The 19,656-nt window shown below is 43.1% G+C and overlaps 1 protein-coding gene across 1 annotated transcript in view; it reads right to left on the bottom strand.

The window, feature by feature from the left end:
* CCDC148 (coiled-coil domain containing 148) overlaps positions 1-19,656 on the bottom strand; it is a 1,056,272-nt gene that overhangs the window by 6,271 nt on the left and 1,030,345 nt on the right. The window contains exon 14 of the mRNA XM_086956667.1: positions 246-386. Coding sequence (XP_086812793.1) covers positions 246-386 — 141 coding nt within the window. The remainder of the gene's footprint in view (positions 1-245; positions 387-19,656) is intronic.

Raw genomic sequence — 19,656 nt, 5'->3', positions numbered from 1 at the left:
GTGAAACTGTACAATTTCCATTTGCCTGAATAGTAGGAGCCTAAAAGACTGTTGCTCTAAAATCTATGTATGCATGTCCCACTGCAATAAAGAAGGTAAGGACTCAATAAAATCAAGACATTGCAGGCGTTCTGTGCTCTCTGGGTGGAAGGTCCAAATATGGAGCTTATTGCACTATGATTGTTAACTCAAAAGGTATCACATGGTATTCGTGTGTGATTAATTAAAGCACATTTTGAATTTACCTGCTGTTCACTGTACGTATGTAATTTAAATAGGGGTTTCTGAAGCAAAAACTCCTCTTCAGCTCCAATGCCCAATCTAGCTTTAGATGATTCTGTGTCGCCCATCATCCTGACTGGATCAAATTCTGCAACAACTGCAACCTAACCAACAAAGTAACACAATGTTTAAAAATGGGCATAAGGCAAAATTAAACTTTACACGTCATTGGGCCGAATGATGGGTTCAAACAGATAACGCTGGAGTCCACTGTGTTATAAGAAAGTAATAGTAAATGTAAAATGCATACACAAGCAGGGTATCTTAACTATTCAACAAATAATATATGATTTTGATTAAATAAATGGTGAATCCACTGAATATTGTTTCAAACAATGCAAAGCATGAGATTGGTAAAATGTTTAAAGCAAGTACATCACGGAGCCTGATCATATTTCGGCTTGGCTCCATGTCTAAAGCCTCAATGAATGTATTAAATGGGTAATAATTTATTATGTTAGTCCTAGCCTCAAACAAGCACAGTGCAATGGAAAAGAGGTGCTTGGCTCCCCAGGTATAGTATTGCATGGACAGAGAAAGTTCAGTCACTGAGAAAGATGGAAGTAATTGCACATTAAATTAAAGAGGTTGTTTCTCAAAAATTTTGGTACCGTTTGAGTTAATACATTAGCTTGTAGGCATTCCCCCAGAGGAAAACACTTTGGGAAAATAAAAAAATAATACAGGATCGGAGGTCGGGAGGATGAAAATCTGGTGCTGTATTATGGAAAGTGTCCCGGGGGTGCAATGTGCGTGTTCGCCCGCTATGTGCGCCTCCGGGATATTTTGGTATTACAGAAAGGGGCACAGACGCTTGTGTAGCCCTTTCTGTAATACAAATAGCGCTGGCACACATATAGCGCAAGCGCTATAACTAGAGGGTGATCCTTCATTTGTATGGGGCATGGCCCCATGCAAATGGAGGAATCCCTTTTCCTCTGCACCCGCACTGAATTACAGACAAAGGAGCAGAGCCAAAGAAGCGGTCAGGAGGCACACTTGCAGTGCGCCACCTAAACCGTGGGGCACTGTCAGAGCACCCCCTGATGGCAGCCCTCTAGAGGGGGGAAGGGAGTCCTATGGACCCCCAAGATATCCCCTTGCAGGCAGGTGTAGTCACAAGTGGCCCCCCTCTTAAAAAGGCAGGTGAAACAGAGAGTGGCTGCTTCAAAGCCACTCTGTTTTTCACTTGAATCCGCTGCCCTAGAGTCAGCACGAGTTTGCAGCTTGCCTGGGGGCAGGGCTTTCAATGTAATAGGGTGTACTTCCCTGTTTGCACCTGGCATACCTGTTTTAAGGTGCGCTGTGAGGCAAACAGGGAAAATACACCCTATGTGTAATAGGGTCCCCGGTGTGATTTTCTGGAGTTTTATATGATTGAGGCTCTATTGCGGATAAAGGTCTTACAATTAATCCTTTCCTCTGTGATTACCTGTAGTTTATGAAGATGTATATTATTAAGTAAGCGATTGCTTGGGGTCATGTTAGATGTCAATGTATGCTTATCATTCTTGTTTTAAATAGTTTTGTTGGGTTTTCACAAAAGAATACAAGTTTCCACTTTCACATTTATATATAACTCTAGCCAAGTCAATTAGGCAAATACCGAGGTAAACTATTTGGTATCCATAAATCTTCAACAATGCAGACCTTTGTTTACTATGAGATTCCCATACTTCAAGCTAAGCAAACAGCACTGAAGTCTGCCAGGGCTGGATTCAGCCAGAAGAAAAAAATAAACACTGCTTCTTGTAGTGGAATGGCTAGCAAATCTAGATTATATTAAACCCACGTTGGCTAACGTTATGCATTTAAGTCTTTAATGTTGCTCCTCTGCAGCACTTTAAGGAACACAACAGTCTGAAACAATTAAAATGTCACAGCATCTCTATAAACACAGGATCTTCCAATCATTTCTCGACTTTTAATGATGCAATATTTCCCTTAACCTCCATCACTAGTGTCCTCATCTCTTTTATTATTTATCAACTTATTTTGAATCTTGGAAGCAGCTTGCTTGGCTTCGTAGCTGTTGTCCTTCTGAAACACAGAAACAAAACAATCCCAATCTCTGTTGTTTCATAACATTACCTTCCTCTTTTTTCAATAGCTACTTTACTCCGAAAGGCGTGAGGAGGGTGGGACAATGTTAGTTTCTGTACCTTTAACTAGAATCGGTAGATATTCCACAATGAGTCCTGCATACACTCTACTACACAAAGCTTTCGAAACTTCTCACACACTGGATAAATAGAAACACTAACACAGTCTTGGTTCTCTTCCAGGCCTCAAAATGAACACCCTTCAGATAATTAAATTAAATCCAGAAGTCTGACACACTTACATCATAAAACCTTATAAATGAGATGTGTTGGAAAGTATGCACCTGTCTTAAGCAATAAAGCCACCAATGCAATATATGGTCCAGACAATGGGCCCGATTCACAGAACTAACTTAAGACAAAATCTTAAACTTACTACTTTTGGTATTCACAGAAGTTAGGATTTTGTCTTAAGACAGACTTAAGACAGACCTAAGACAGACTTAAGACAGACTTAAGACAGAATCCTAACTTAAGTCTGTTTTAAGTCTGTCTTAATTCGGTCTTAAGACAAAATCCTAACTTCTGTGAATACCAAAAGTAGTAAGTTTAGGATTTTGTCTTAAGTTAGTTCTGTGAATCGGGCCCCAAGTCTCCGTCATTTACTCCGTTGCCCAACCCTCAGCAGTTGGCATCGTGCTGGCATACTTAACTTAGGAGACAGGTGTGTAAAGCATTTACAAATACCAACAGATTAAAATAAGTAAGACACAACACACAATAAAAATCCAACACCAATTTATAAAATCGTGAAATATTTTTATCGTTAAAATGACACCAAAATGACAAAAATCCAATGGAGGGAACCGGAGATATGAATTTTAAAAAAATAAACACTTTCTAGTGATTTTAAAAAAATTGCAAAATTAGGACATCTAGTGGAGCTTGACCTGGACAAAGTCAAAGTTTGAGGCTGACCGTGATGGAGCCCTGGTCAGATACACCAAGGAAGATGCCTCGGTTAAAATGTGACCATCGCACTTATAAACCTTTTGAGAGGATCTTCTCTTGACGTCGATTGGGCCTATCCAGCAAGCCGTATTTACAGCGGCTTAGTCAGCTTGGTTCTGATGGTGCCCCCGGTTAACTCCTTGAAGTCTTGAATTCCACAGCATTCAGTGGGACAAACTTGTAGCAAGGGTCACTGTGCGAGGTAGTCAGCTTGATTCTTGACATCGGGTCAGTCACCTTATGGAACTTTTTCACAAAAGTTCTCCAACCTTCAGGAGGTGTTTCCTGAAGTTCTTTTTGGGGGTTCAGAGTGTCCACAAACAAAATCCAAGGTTCCAGTGGGACTACAGTTCCCACAATGCAACTGGCCAAATCATTTAAAGTCCAGCTGAAAGTGGTCAGCTGGGTTCTTCTTGTTGGATATTATGCAGGTGAAGCTCTTTTAACCTGTTGCTTTCAGGGAGTCCACTCTTTCTATTTTTTAACCAAGACAAAGTCTGTAATTCCTTAGTGTGCAAAAGTTGCAGTCTTTCAGAGTGCAGTCCTCTTGGTGCAGGCCAGGGTTCCAGCAGGGCAGTCCTTCATCTCCTTGTAGTTTCAGGCAGCAGATCTGAGTTGCTATGCAGCTGTCACATATTTATACAATGTGCTGGGGCAACAAGTAGGGGGCAACACTGTCAAATGGGGTGCAGGGTGCCACCCAAAAACTTACTCCAAATTGTGGAATATTCTTGTCTCACAAAGCACTGCACCTGTCTAAGCGAACCTACTGGTGTGGCTCATTTCCTTAACACTTCCCTTTCCTTGCCTTCTGCAAATTCCATTCCTGGGGATCCCATCTGGATAGGAAGAGCAGGACGAGGGGGTAAGCCTGGCTTGCATGCTTACTGTCCTACTCTCTTTGATGATCAGTTTGATTACTCAGTTCCCTTCCTGACCTGTTCACTGCAGCTGGAGATCACCCCTTACCAGATAGCCAGTGTCTCTATGCAGGCCACCTTTCACCTCATCAAAGCAGTTTGGCTAAGCCTGTTAAGGGCTACCAAATCAGGAGCTGCTGCTAGAAGACTGGATTTTGACTCACAGAAAAGAAAGTTACATAACTGCTTTTCTGTAGTAGTTATGATATAGTAAAAAAATGGCAAGTTGTTGGATTCATCATTACTAATCACCATGCTCAAATGCACTAGAATCTCCTGGTGGGCCGGAGACATATTTAAAATGTTATGTACATAAATAATAAATTGTGTTGTTTGATACCTTAAGTGAGACCCTGTTCAACTTGCACCCAGGGTTTACCATCGAGATCATGGTTCCAATCTAGGGAGGGACTAAGCTGTGCAGCCAGGATCTGAGTAGCAACATCCGGGAATCTCAGCCCTCCTTCTGCTGTGGGATGGAAAAGAGTCGCTCTTGCCACCTGTGACAAGCTTCCTCCCCAGACAAAACTAAACATTTTGTTGCATACCTGTGCTTGCGTCGATTTAGGGATAGGAAGGGGAAGGGTCTGAGGACATATGGCAGTAGTGGCGTAACATAATTTTAAGGCAAATGAGCCAGCCTAGTCAGGCGATCCCTAGCTTGACCCATCTGTAGAGGTCCTTGAAGATAGCGATGAACAAAGGAGGAATATTGCTGCCATACAAGGCTTTCGTGTGCAGTGGGAGCTGGACTCCAAGATACATGATAACAGATGTCACCCATTGAAAAGGCTCCCGAAGGCTGTCCCATGGGTGCGCCACTCCATACCCCAAGATTGTAAAAGTTCATCTTGAATCAGGATGCTTGCGCAAATAGGTCGAGTTCCCTCAACAGCGTGAAAATGGATTAGCCAGGGTACATGACAAAGCACAGTATATTATCTGCGAAGAGAGCTAATAATCAGCATGCATTGAATCGCAGGGTTGCTCTGAATTTTAGCTACTAAGGGCGCCATGGATAAAGCAAAAATCAGGGGGGAATGGGGCATCCCTGATATGTCCCCCTGGTGAGGGTTGTAGTAGCAAAAAGGAGGGATTGACCTTTAGCTTAACGGCTGGGTTTTTAAAATTGGCATGGATGAAAATTTTAATCTTTGGGGCAATACGCATTTTGGCCAAAACGTTTGACAGGTATGCCCAAGGTCAGATGCCTACTCGGCGTCAAGGTAGAGGAGGGTCATCATTTGACGGCATCGCTCGGCAACCACCATGAGTGGTACTGCATGGCAGGTATTCTCATTGGCCTGCCTGTTACGAATAAAGCCGAATTGCTGTGGCGCTATGAGGGCCGGCCAAACGTGGTGAAGCCATGCCACCAATAATGATATGAAAAGCTTCAGGTCGCAATTCAGAAGCACAATTGGGCTCAATAATTCAAACAGTGAAACCATCGTGGAAGAATGTGGAGTAGAACGGTAAAACCAAAGAATTAAATGCACTGCATTTTGAACCACACACTTGATTGCAATGACCCACTACACATAGTTGTTCAACACTCTAATCAATTCGGTTCGTTTGAGGATGATACAACACATTTTTTCAGTGATCAATTCCTCCTTGTTGTAGAAATGTTTGGAATTCTACGCTGACAAATTGTACTCCATTGTCAGAAATGATGGAGGATGGAAACCCCTCTCTTAAAAAGAAATATTTCAGAAAATCGAACACTTCTGGAAGTCGCTTCACCTAAAAAGCGAACATCTGGCCACTTAGCATAGTAATCAATGACCAGCACTGCAAATCAGAATGATGGCGGCAACAAGTTAAAAGAGCCAACTAAGTCAATGTCCACTTTTCCCATGGACTGGTAGGGCTTTCTATTGGCTGCATAGGCGGAGTTCTTACCATGAACCCCTTTTCTGCATTTGTATATACCACACAATATCCCACAAAAAAATCCACTACTTTATCCATGAGAGGACACCAGAAAGCCTCATGCACCCTGGGTTTTGTTATGTTATGTAATGTTAGGAAAACGTATACAGCGCACGGTTACCCTGAAGTGTCCTGGCGCTTGCTGCAGTCCTCCCGCCTTTCGTGGATTGCTACCAGAGTGGTATCCAGAACAACCATGTTTTCAACGCCTTCCTAAAGGCCAATAGATCATTAAAATATCTCAGATAGAAAGGGAGCTCGTTCCAAGCCTTAGCTGCACCAGTGGCAAAACTTCTGCCTCCCCATCTAACTTTTTTTGTAGGTGGTACTACTGCTAATTTTGCTTCTGACGAGCGTGAAGATCTTTTGGGCACATACCACTGAAATTGTTGTTTCAGATGGACTGGGCCTGTGCCTTGAAGAGCTCGGAAAACTAAAGTTTTTTAACGGGTAGCCAATTAAATAGTTTGATTGCACTTGAAATCAATGCAAATTTCAAGGTTCCAGTGAGCAATCTGGCTGCTGCGTTTTGCAACATCTAAAGTTTTGCATACCGGGCTCCTGCATGTTTAAGTATAGACTATTACAATAGTCTAGTCTTGACATAATCAAGGCTATAACCACTGTGCGCTGGCTGTCTTCTGGCAGAAGAGGCAGAATTTTCCTTGTACTCCTGAGAATATCTGTTGTGGCAGAGACAACGGCAAAGACTTGACCGCACATGTCAGGGGGTTCATCTATTACTACTCCCAGGTTTTTACATTTCCTGGAGGGCATTGGTAAAGTCCCCATTGAGTTTGGCCACCAACTTGGGGTCCAGAAATGAACATTGTTCCGAAACAGGATGACCTCTGTTTTGCTAGCATTCAGCTTTAAGCACTTTTGCGTCATCCAGCGTCCTACTGCATCCATACAATCCTGGAGCCTCTCTCCAGTTGCCTTCTCCTGCCCTGGTTGAAGGGATACCACAATTTGAGTATTGTCGGTGTATGATGTAAGACAAAAGCTGAATGATTTGATCAGGGGGGCCAAGGAGGATACATAAATATAAAAAAGCGTAGGGCTCAATGATGACCCTTGTGGAACTCCACATGGGAGTGAGAAAGGTTTTGAGACAAACTCACCTAAAGTGACTATCTGTAGTCTGTCCGAGAGGAAGGATTTAAGGAGAGTCCAGGCTTTATCCTGCACTCCGCAAGCCAACAAATGGTCCATTAATGCTTCATGGTGGACCGTATCGAAGGCTGCGAAGAGGTCAAGCAGGATCAGTGCAGCCTTTCCTCCCTGATCCAACACTCTCCTGATCTCTTCCTGTGGATTTAAGAAGGGCAGTTTCTGTACTGTGCCCCTCCCTGAATCCAAATTGAGTGGGGTCCAAACCCTTGGTCTCACTTAGATAAGTGCTCAGTTCAATATTCATATGTTTCTCAATCAATTTGGATGGAAGTGGGAGACGTGAACTAGGGCAAAAGCTGTTTGGGTCTTTCATATCCAAACTTTGCTTTGTTAAAAGTGGCATAACAGATGCAGTTTTCCACACTTTAGGAAAGTGCCCTTCAGAAAACCTGGTGCTGAATAAAGGAGTGAGTGTCATGGCTATAGGTTCAGAAGCCAGTTTAGCCACTGCCATTGGGCAGGCGTCATAAGGTGTACCTGATTTGGCTGACAAAAGAAGCTTGAGTGTTTCTGTGCAGGATATTGATGCGAATTTATCCATAGTGGGCTTTGAATCTAGCCCCATTTTGTGTCCCTGTGTTAAGACTCCTGATTCACTGCCAACTGGACCCTTAAAGGTGCTGAAGATAATTTCTACCTTTGCTTGGAAAAACTTTGCGATTTCTTCGCATAGTTCCTGGCTTGTTTTAATATTTGCTGGCTCTGGATGTGCCAACCTAGTTACTACTTTAAAAAGTTATTTTGGTGAATTAGGAGCTAAATTAATTTGTCAACAAAGAACTCTTGCTTAATCTTGAACAGTAGCTGTTTATAAAGTAGGAGGCCTTGTTTATACATTGTTCTCTCGGCTGGCCGGTATTCCTTCCTCCAAGACCATTCCAACTGTTTACATTTCAGTTTTTGTGCCCTAAGTTCCTGAGAATACCACGGGGCTGTGGGCATGCCCTTTTAGGAATAAGTGCTTTCTTGGGGGCTAGAGTGTAACAGGCATCCTCTATCCAGGCCGTATATGCGGAAGATGCGTCCTCCACATCTAGGGGCAAATCTCCCTGAGTTGACCGTAAAAGCTCTGTTAGTTCTTTCCCTCCCACTTTATTCCAGGCTCTAATTTCCTTGTATTTCTTAGGCAGATGGTCCAATCCCTGATGGTATTGGTCTGCCAGCTCAAATAAGAGAGCTGTGTGATCCGACCAGACTAGAGGCAACAAGCCAGTGACAAAAAGATATGGGTGATTTGAGAAAATCCCATCTAACGTGTGCCCTGCCATGTAAGTGGGCCCATGTACTTGTTGCCTTAGTGCAGCCCTGCTCATCAAATCTAAAAGGTTCGCCGTATCTGTATCAGAGTCTGCCTCCAAATGGAAATTAAAATCTCCCAGTATAGTGTAGGAGTCTGAGCTCAAGCCCTCTTCCAGTAAGTTGCCCATCAGAGATATAAACGGGCTCCGAAGACCAGGTGGTCTGTATACTAGGATTCCCTTGAACGTGTGATGGTGGGAAAGGCTAAGAGAAAAGGACAATGCTTCATATGAGGTATTGGAGACCATTTCAAAAGTCGTTTTAATTGAACTGTGATGAATTACTGCCAGTCCCCCTCATTTTCTGAAGGGTCTATTGACCGTATGGCACAGTATTATGTTGAGGAATCCACACGAAACAGGATGTAGGGTAACTGATTTATTCAGTAAAGTACAGTAATAAACTCCACCCTATGCGCGATGCCTCCGTCCAGCAGCAGACTCCAACGGTGACTGAACACACGTTACGAGTAGCCATCCAAACGGACACAATGCACGAGGGTGTCACATTGAATAATAACAAGACACGCGGCCACCATACACGTGGCCCTACATTTAAAACACAACATTAAAAGAACTAGTTATTCGCGCGACACACAGCGCGAATAGCGCGAGCGATCCACTTAAAGTGCCCACTACATCACCTTCCCCCTTACAACAACGGAGAGAAACAGAATTAAGCATTAAAGACAAAAATCATGAACTCATGAGTACTTGAATGCTGTGCACAACGTCAATACCTTACAAAATCATTACATTTGTTGGGTACTCTGATGGTTCTTCCATGGGAAGAAATTACTCTTGAAGGAGGAGCATTAACAGGAGGACCACCATGGCTGGTGGATGGTTGCCCCAGGTTATCAACACAGTTATCCACTTTAACAGGGTCCTTCAACCAATGACACCAGTCTAACTCCTCAGGAGGATCTTTCCTAAAATCTTTAATAATGCTTGCTTGATGGGGGGAAACTTTCACTAAATGGCGTTTGTTCCACCAACCTTTATTGTCGACAAAAGCTGCCCCCTTGCTGACTTTGAGCACCCTCAGAGGACGAAAAAATTTAGATTCTCCCTTTTTACCCCTGACTGGTTTTTTGATCAAAACCCAGTCATTGGTGAAAATATCTATGGATGGGGGATTATGTTTAGAATCAAATTTCTTTTTCATGAGCGTTTGATTCCTAATTACATTCTTCCGGACAGTATCTAGGTTAATGTCTTTATTTCCCGATAATTTCTGAAGCCAAGAAGGAAATAATTTAGAGTGTGAATCTCTGTTTCTCAACAAAACAAAAGGGGAGACCCCTGTAGTACAGTGAGGAGATGTATTGTAGTGCCAAACCTTCTCCTTAATGAAATTAACTACGTTTGCTCCACAAGCTAGTGCTGTTTGAACACCCTCCTTAATCACCCTATTCCCTCTCTCCACCAAGCCATTAGAAGATGGGGAATATAAGGCAACTTTTAGCTGTTTAATGTCCAGACTACTTAAAAATTCTACCATTTTTTCAGAAACAAAATGGGTGCCGTTATCGCTCACGAGCACTTTGGGGGAACCCTCAATATTGAAAACCTTTTTCAAAAATGAGATAGTTGAATTAGAATCAGGCGCTTTAACAAATTCGTGGTACATCCACTTGGAATAGTAATCAACCAGTAAAATGACGTATTTACAATCCTGGTCAAGAATGGAATAAGGCCCTGAAAAATCAATGCCAACTTTTTCCCACGCTCTCTGAGGAAATTCGGTTGGCGACAAAGGTACTTTAGATGTGTGCCAATGTTTATCAGAAACTAAGCATTCGGGGCAGGAATCAATTAATCTCTTGACTTGGGTGTCTAAGGAAGGCCACCAGTAATGTTCTTTAATTCTCATAATGGTCTTAGTAATCCCAAGGTGTCCTTTATGGGCTTCATTTATAATCAGAGGCCGTAGTTTGAAAGGGGGAACAAATTTGTCACCTCTGCGAACAATGTTATTTTCTATAGAAAGCTCATCAGCTATCTGAACAAATCTACGTAAATCGCCCTCTAAACACCTGGGTTCAGGCCACTTATGAGTTGAATAATGTATGACTTTTGAAGCACAGGGTTGTTGAGTCCAGCATCTGTCCAATCAACTTCTGACAATACTGTAGAAAACTCCTCTACAGCATCTACTAAAGTGACCCACTCAATATCTTCAGGGGCTATGTCTTCATCATCATCTTTAATCATGGACAGTCTTGAAAGACAGTCGGCCCTGAAGTTTTTGCCACCACTAATGTGTTTGACCTCAAAATGAAATTCTTGTAGCTTACTTACTAGTCTCATCAATCTAGCTGACATACAGGAAGAATCCACTCTATCAAAAATGTAAACAAGAGGTTTGTGGTCAGTGACAAGTTCGAACTTTCTCCCCCAAATGTATATTCTGAACTTATGGACAGCCTACACACAAGCTAATGCCTCCCTTTCGATTGTGCTATATCTTGTCTCAAAAGGTTTAAGTGAGCGAGAGGCGAAAGCAACTGTTTGTTCATTCCCTCCAACTTTCTGAGTTAATACTGCGCCCAGACCAGACATACTAGCGTCCACAGTTATGGAAGAAAGACAATCATCCCTAAATGCGTGAAGGGCTTTGGCAGACACAATTAGTTTCTTAACATCGTTAAAAACTTTATCTAAATCAGGAGACCAGGTAAAACTGCAGCCCTTTCTTAACAAACTCCGTAGGGGTTCTACCAACTCAGAATAAGCAGGGACAAATCTAGCGTAGTACTCGGCTAGGCCAAGAAAGGATCTAAGAGAGTCCTTGTCTGATGGAGGTTTGGCATCTTCTATTGCTCTAACCACAGAGAATTTTGGTTTAATCCCCTCCCTAGATATAGTATGTCCTAAATAATCAAGTTCTTTTACTGCAAATTTGCATTTGTCACCACGGACAGTCATTTTTTTAGACATCAAGATGGTGAGGACTCGCCTCAAAATCGTGTTATGCTCTTCTAAAGACTTTGCAAATATTAAGATATCATCAAGGTAAGCCTGCACCCCGGATACTTCTTTGAATAGTGAATCCATAAGTTTCTGGAAGACACTTCCAGCTGAAGCTAGGCCGAAAGGGAGCCGTAAGAACTTAAATGCACCAAAGGGTGTAATAAAAGTGGTTAACTCTTGTGACTCTTTTGAGAAAGGTACTTGGTGGTAAGCTGACTTTAAGTCAATTAGAGAGAACCACTTAGCTCCACCAATATTAGCTAGCAGTTCGTGAATCTTCGGTAGGGGGTGGCAATCAACAATAATATTTTTGTTTAGGCCGCGTAAATCGGCACAGAGCCTAATCTCGCCAGTCTTTTTGCGAGCGACTACAATAGGGGCGACCCATTGTGAGGAATCAACTGGCTTAATAATTCCTTGAACACACAGATCTTTCAAAGACTTATCCAATTCTGCACGTACACTCAAGGGAACAGATCTGACTTTATGAGCTATAGGTTGGGCTCCTGGAATAAGTCTTATTTTATGTTCAAAACCATCAACGCTGCCGACATTGTCGCTGAATACAGGTTTAAATTCTTCCATTAGAAGTTTCACATCAAAAGGTTGCTCAATAGACATGCAGTCAATTCTAGAAAGTGGTAACTCTCCAACCTTAACTGGATTGTCATCGCCAGGAACTAAGTATAGACCCATACGAGCTAGGTCTTTCCAGCCAACTATGTTTTTACCCTTTTCCACTACATAGATTTTGGTAACTGTCTCTCTGCCTAGACATTGTACTAGACCCTCAAAGTAACCAATCATGTTGATGTCTTTTTCTCCTAACGCTTTAGGGTTAACATCTGGATTACATAACTTCACTTCTCTTTTCCACAAATCATAGAAGGTTGAATCCCTCAGAATAGTAAAAGGCGAGCCAGAATCCGCCATGACTTGTAAAGGGACATTGTCAATAATAGCAGAACACAAAGGGCCTTTTATGTCATTCACTCGTCCATTGTCATCTAACGTAACAACAATATTAGAAAAAGCATCAGAGCATGCGTCATATACATTGGACTCAATATAATTGACAGAAGGAGTTTTCTTCACGTTTCTGCACACCCCTTGAAAATGACCTATTTTTTTTACAGGAAACACAGCGTCTGTTCATAGCAGGGCATCCCTGGAAATTACCTAAATGATTCTTCGAACCACATCTGTAACAAATAGGTGTTTGTTTCTTTTGAACAAATTTAGGATTTCTGTTTCTAACATTAACTGAGCATACATCATTGTCCGGGTTGGACTCAGGAGAATTAATTACATTAATACTACCTTTAGATGCCTCTGACATGACTTTGCTGGTAATTGCGGAACGTTCAATACTTAAAGACAATTCAATTACTTCATTAGGAGAAGGGTTCTTACAACCTAAAATTCTCTCTTTAATCTTCCTAGATGAACAATTAAAAACGAATTGGTCCCTGATGTAATTGTCACAAAGGGGACCAAATTCACATGTTGTGGCCAGAACTCTGAGAGCTGAAATGTATTCCTCAACCTTTTCACCCTCATTATGTTTCCTAGAATAAAAATTATGTCTTTCTAACATAATATTCGGTTCTTCAGCAAATTGTTTTTTTAACCTGGCTACAGCTTCAATGTATAAGTTCCAATTGCGATCACCACGTTGGCCAGCAGGGGGAGGTATAGGAGGTATACTTTTAAAAATACGTTGAGCTGCTTGGCCCAAACAACCAAAAAGAATGGCAAATTTACGTTCAGGAGAAAAATCAACCGCATCAATAGCAACAATGTGATTTTCAAATAATGAAAACCACTCTTTCCAAATTATCTCTGGGCTTCCTGGCTTATTCAGGAAATGAGGAGGTTGTGTGATGTGTTGTAAATGAAGATTAGCCATACTGAAAACAGCTTCACAGTAATATATGACCAAGAAAACAGCTGAATAATACAGAATAATACAAATTAAACTTAGTAAGTAACAGTTAATAAAGCGTGTACATCGCTGAAAGGTGTGCTGAAAAAGTAAATGTAAAAATGAGACAGTTAATTTAAAGCGTGCGCATCGCTGGAGTAAATGTAAAAATGAGGCAGTTAATTTAAAGCGTGCGCATCGCTGTAGAAATGCGCTGTACAAAAGAATGTTACCATAACCTCCGAGTAGATAGTTCAAGAAGGTGGTTTTCAAGCGTGCGCATCGCTGAAGAAATGCGCTGACAATGAATACTTCCGTCAACTCGATGAATCAGTCAGTCTTAAAGCGAGTTAATGCGCTGTACTGTGAACTCTGCAATAGATCAACCCTCCACTTAGAACTGCCACTTGAACGCCAACAACCAAGTTGCAGCAGCAGGAAAGGCGGTGCTCCGTGAAGAAGGAGGCAAGTTAATACACGGCTTCAGAGATTGGTAGGCGCGTTGGTAACCAAGACGACTTGAAGGTCTTAACGACAGTAGCCAATCTCCGTGTAGTATAGGTTAAAAGCCAATAAAGGGGTTTGGTTCAAAATAAAAAATTGGATGTTCAATCCTGACGCTTGAGACCTACGTTCCCTCTAAGGCGCGCGCGCGCGCACGCGCGCGCACCGCTCCTGACCTCACCGCGCACCACCTAGCGTGGAGCGCGCACACAGTCAGGAAGTCGCGCCGCCGGCCGCTTTGAAAGAAGCGAGCGGCGCGAATGCGGCGGAGCGGTCGTTAGGCGTGCAGGTAAGGAGGTGGGGGAGATCTTGTGGCGCTTGAGGCTAATGGGGAGGGCGGGGTAGACTCTGGCCTTTTGTTTAAGTAATGCTGTTAATCAGAGCCCCTTCACGGGCTCCGATTAACAGTAATACTTAAGCAAAATGCCAGAGTCTTCCCCGCGCTTTCCTAACAAAAGAGTAGACAGTTTTCAAACACACGCTGTGTTTGGAAACTGCCTACGCTTTTGTTAGGAAAGCGCGGGGAAGACTCTGGCATTTTGCTTAAGTATTACTGTTAATCGGAGCCCGTGAAGGGGCTCTGATTAACAGCAATACTTAAACAAATGGCCAGAGTCTACCCCGCCCTCCCTCATAGCCTCAAGACCTGGCCTTTCTGACGTCTTACCAGAAGACAAGATGATGTCTAAAAATTATGAAACCTGGAAGAAGAAGTGGAGTGGCCCTCATCCACCACTCTAGTTTCACCTGCCACAGAATAAAGAACAAACAGTATGAGTCCTTCAACGCATGCTTGTCAAACAATTTACTGGCACTATATTGTCCCTCTTTTGTGAAATAATCTAGCACACACCTAAAAAATTACCTACATTTATCCAACATAGCTACGTATGTTGTCTATCTTAAAATGTGCCTTAATTCTCAGACACTATAGAAATAGGCGGCAGATAATCCTAAAACATTTACGCACATGGTGTTGTGGGCAATATGCATAACTTGGGATTCGAGCAACTCAGTTCATCTACACATGACACACGCTACTGTCATAAATTCCATTTTCTAATATCCCAAATTTAACAGTCACAGCTATCACTCATTATCATGGTCAGGTCATGTCCTCATCTGTTTTTCAGTGACTGCAGAGCTCTCACATAACAATAGCCCCAAAACATGCCTACCTACCTCACTCTTGATCAAAAATGTTAAAAAGTCAATGATAGGGACAAGCTGTTTATGCTCTTTGACAAGGAAAGCTCTCCTTCTAAAGATCCTTCAGTCATCCTGAACAACCTTCGTATCACCACTGCTGCTTTGACCAAGATGGATTTGCTTACCAAATTGGAACCTGAATCGTTCAAAGCCACACCTAACAAATGGTTTGCCAATGTGTTTCTCCTCCTAAATGAAAAAAGCAGAATGATGAAAAGATGATGTAAGTAACTCACATTTATAGTCACACACCACAGCTTATCATATAAATGACGAAGGCTGCGAAGATACCATCAGAGAAAAAAAGTCTTTTCTCAAATCTGGTATTGCTGAAGCTGAAATCTCTGCCGAGTCTACCAAGAGCTGATTGCTCATCCATCGCTAACTTCTCAATCGCCATATCACAACAACTCTGGGAATACTTCATGGCTTTCTTTGATGATAAACCTGCAAAACTCTGGCATTTTGCTTAAGTATTACTGTTAATCGGAGCCCGTGAAGGGGCTCTGATTAACAGCAATACTTAAACAAATGGCCAGAGTCTACCCCGCCCTCCTTCATAGCCTCAAGACCTGGCCTTGGAGATGATTTCACCAGCGTCATCAGACCAATCAGTACCGGCTGTGGTAATGGCATGCGTTGTAACGCATGCGTTATAAAGGATGTTTACTGCTCAGATAGTCACTTTCTTGATCTCTTAATAGGTATTTAACCACATGACCAGTACTACATTTGTGTGAATCAGAGCATATATTAGGGCTTTGCATCGCATTAAGTAGCTGTACTCCCTTGCCAATATATGGGGGGATCCCCTTGCCTACAACCTATGTGTTTTCCAGACTATTAGCTTTTGTCAACAAACACTTTCAAACTTGGCAAAAAAGCAAAGGGAAGCTATCTTCGACATGGTCACTGGGGATAACGTGCATGTGCTACCTCTGCACATCCCTTTCCTATTTGAAATCTACCTTATCACCCACAATGATGTTACTGCAGAATGGATCGGACAAGCTAGCTTTAATTTGATTAACTTTATGATGCCAAAGAGTTCATCAAAACGGCATAAAATGTTGATAAAATATTTACTTCAAAGCACAAATCTTATATGCACTTGAAAATAGGCATTAAAGAACCTTTAATAGTGCTTTGTCTGCTTTATGGTACCTTGCATTAAGTGGGTCTCCCACAGGTGGCACATGGTGTTCCCAAGCTAACACCCATGGTTTTTGATGAAAAAATACAAATATTGTTAGATAAGGCTTGGTACAAAAAAAAAGTCTCCTTGAGGCAGGTGCTAAGTAGAAGTAATCATTACATTTCTCTTAACTTTTCACACATTGTATGTGGGTTGAACTTTACATCACACATGCAATGTGTGAAAACTCTAAACGTTTGTCTGCGCATAGTATTTTCTAAAGGCAAGGAACCATTCCAGGACAAATTCTGTGCTAGACATCACACATTAATAAATTAAGTATTTCTAAAGCTCATACACATTCCATAAGGCGTCTGAGCACTGATGCAGTTGTAGCTAACTGGTGGGCAGATTATGAAAGTTAGATAGATTTCCAAGGCAAAAAGCCAGGTCTTCAAAGTTTTACGGAAAGGAAGATGTAGCTCTAAACCGGATATGGATAAAGGAAGAGTTTTCCAGATCTTAGCTACTGTGACCAAGAAGGCTTTCCTCCCCTCTTGCTCTTCTGTATGTCGAAACTACCATCATGTTTTTGTTGATTGTAATTGTCAATTAGGGATATAGAGGAGGAAGATGTTTCTGATTCCTGCTGGTCCTATATTGAGTAGTGCCTTATGAACAATGCACGAAAGTTTAAATAGAATTCTTGCTGACAGCCAATGCAAATATATAAATCGCTCCAAGTTTGCTGACCTAGTAAAGATGGAAGGCTGAGCCTGCCTGCCTGGTGTGTCTGTTCCTGCGTGTGCATAGGCAGTGCCACTTTTCCTCGTGTTTATGTGTGTTGCTGCCACTGGCCTCTTAATCTTTATTTGGGAGTGTGTAGTTTCTTTCCACTGACGCACAGCAGGAGAAAAGCCTCTGTGGAGCAGTTATCAGAACCCCTTCCCAGTGTGAGGAGCTGGGTGGGGTAGGTGGGTGGGAGGTAGGTGGGCAGTGGTGGGTAAGGCGGATAGAGGGGCCAGTTCCTAATAGCCGTTTGAAATGCTCTAGGGCACGGTGGGTTCGCTAATTCTCAGTGATTTCTGGAAGTTTATCTCGCTGTTTGTCTTTTTCCAATTTCGCGGGAGGAAGCCTTGGGAGGGGGTCGAATCGCGGGCTTCCAACTCTGCCTGACATCCTTCAGAGTTTGTTCAAGTCAACTAACTGAACACGAGTCCATTGAGTAGTAATATTAAATGTTCTGCTGGTCTGTCGCCTGAGTTATCCGGTTGAAATGCGCTAACCAAAAGCAAGTGGGGCAGAGGGCAGGAGGGCTCCAAAAGCGAGTGGGGCAGAGGACAGGAGGGCACCAAAAGCGAGTGGGGCAGAGGGCAGGAGGGCACCAAAAGTGAGTGGGGCAGAGGGCAGAAAGGCACCAAAAGCGAGTGGGGCAGAGGGCAGGAGGGCACCAAAAGCAAGTGGGGCAGAGGGCAGGAGGGCACCAAAAGCGAGTGGGGCAGAGGGCAGGAGGGCACCAAAAGCGAGTGGGGTAGAGGGCAGGAGGGCACCAAAAGCGAGTGGGACAGAGGGCTGGAGGGCACCAAAAGCGAGTGGGGCAGAGGGCAGAAAGGCACCAAAAGCGAGTGGGGCAGAAGGCAGGAGGGCACCAAAAGCGACTGGGGCAGAGGGCAGGAGGGCACCAAAAGCGAGTGGGGCAGAGGGCAGGAGGGCACCAAAAGCGAGTGGGACAGAGGGCAGGAGGGCACCTAAAGCGAGTGGGGCAGAGGGCAGGAGGGCACCAAAAACGAGTGGCATTTGGCGCCGCAGACTCGCGAGGTTCGGTTCCTGGCGCACATAGCCATGGTTGCAGCGCACAGAGACCCTCCACTGCCGCACACAGAGGAAAATAATTAGAGGGAACATTGCTTGAGACAGTCACGCATATCAATCGACGTACCTTGGAAACAGCTGAACAGGTCAATGAAGGGTTCGCTGACCAGACAAGAGAGTTGAATCCAAATATTCAGAAACAAGGTAAAATGTTGCGTGGGTATGGCGTGGAGTTTAGTTCCCGATCGTCGCCAAATATTATGTTGAGGAATCCACACGAAACAGGATGTAGGGTAACTGATTTATTCAGTAAAGTACAGTAATAAACTCCACCCTATGCGCGATGCCTCCGTCCAGCAGCAGACTCCAACGGTGACTGAACACACGTTACGAGTAGCCATCCAAACGGACACAATGCACAAGGGTGTCACATTGAATAATAACAAGACACGCGGCCACCATACACGTGGCCCTACATTTAAAACACAACATTAAAAGAACTAGCTATTCGCGCGACACACCGCGCGAATAGCGCGAGCGATCCACTTAAAGTGCCCACTACACACAGGAAACCAGGGGGCGTCACCTTCACTAAGTCTGGGCCAGAAGCCTCATCTGTCCAAGTTTCTGTGATAAAAGCTAATTTAGTTTTACCATCCTCTATTAAAGTCAAACACACAGACATGAACATGAAAGTCTTACGGTTTTGACGATGTCTCGGTTTTGACAATGTCTCGGTTTTGATGATGTCAGTAGTCGGTAGTAGAAGGCTGTACTTTGCCGAATAAGAAATAATGGTCCTCAAAATTACACGGAGTCATCAGCAAAAGTTGAGGAACTGTGACGGGGAACAAAGCTCTCTCTCACTTCTTAAAAGTAAACAACTTTGCAAGTCCCAAGGAGATCACAGATGTTGAGCACGCATCGTCGCCAGTAAAATTATGTAGAAATCCACGGGAAGCAAGGTTGTAGTTAAAGGGTGGTTTATTAGAGCAAGCAGTACAGGTACAACCATCTGATCATGTCGTGGTCCAGGCCAGAGTGATCCCACTGTGGAATGCACTCGGAGAACACAACAGGATTCTAAGAATCCATGGTAACAGAACTTAAGGGATAAAAATAAGTAGAAATACAATATCAGAGACATGAAATACAAAGAATACTACAGATATAGAGTCAGGGCTAGAAGACTGGACCGCTGACCGTGAATCTCCCCAAGATGGCTGTTGGGTATGTACATATGTTATGTGAGCGGTCACGAGCGCTCACAGATGTCTGGTAGCTCGTGACAAGCTCGTGCAGTGGGACACTGTGTTGTCTTTTAAATATGTAGAATGTGGGGAGTTAAGACTGGGGAACTGTTGTTAATATTACTAACTTGGAACTTAAGACGAGAGGATCTGAATAAACTCACGTCCAACTTTAACTACTC

This window comes from Lissotriton vulgaris, chromosome 2_1 (genome assembly GCF_964263255.1).
Source record: "Lissotriton vulgaris chromosome 2_1, aLisVul1.2, whole genome shotgun sequence".
In the NCBI taxonomy this organism is placed as follows: Eukaryota; Metazoa; Chordata; class Amphibia; order Caudata; family Salamandridae; genus Lissotriton; species Lissotriton vulgaris.
This window is presented reverse-complemented; position numbering and strand designations above follow the sequence as displayed.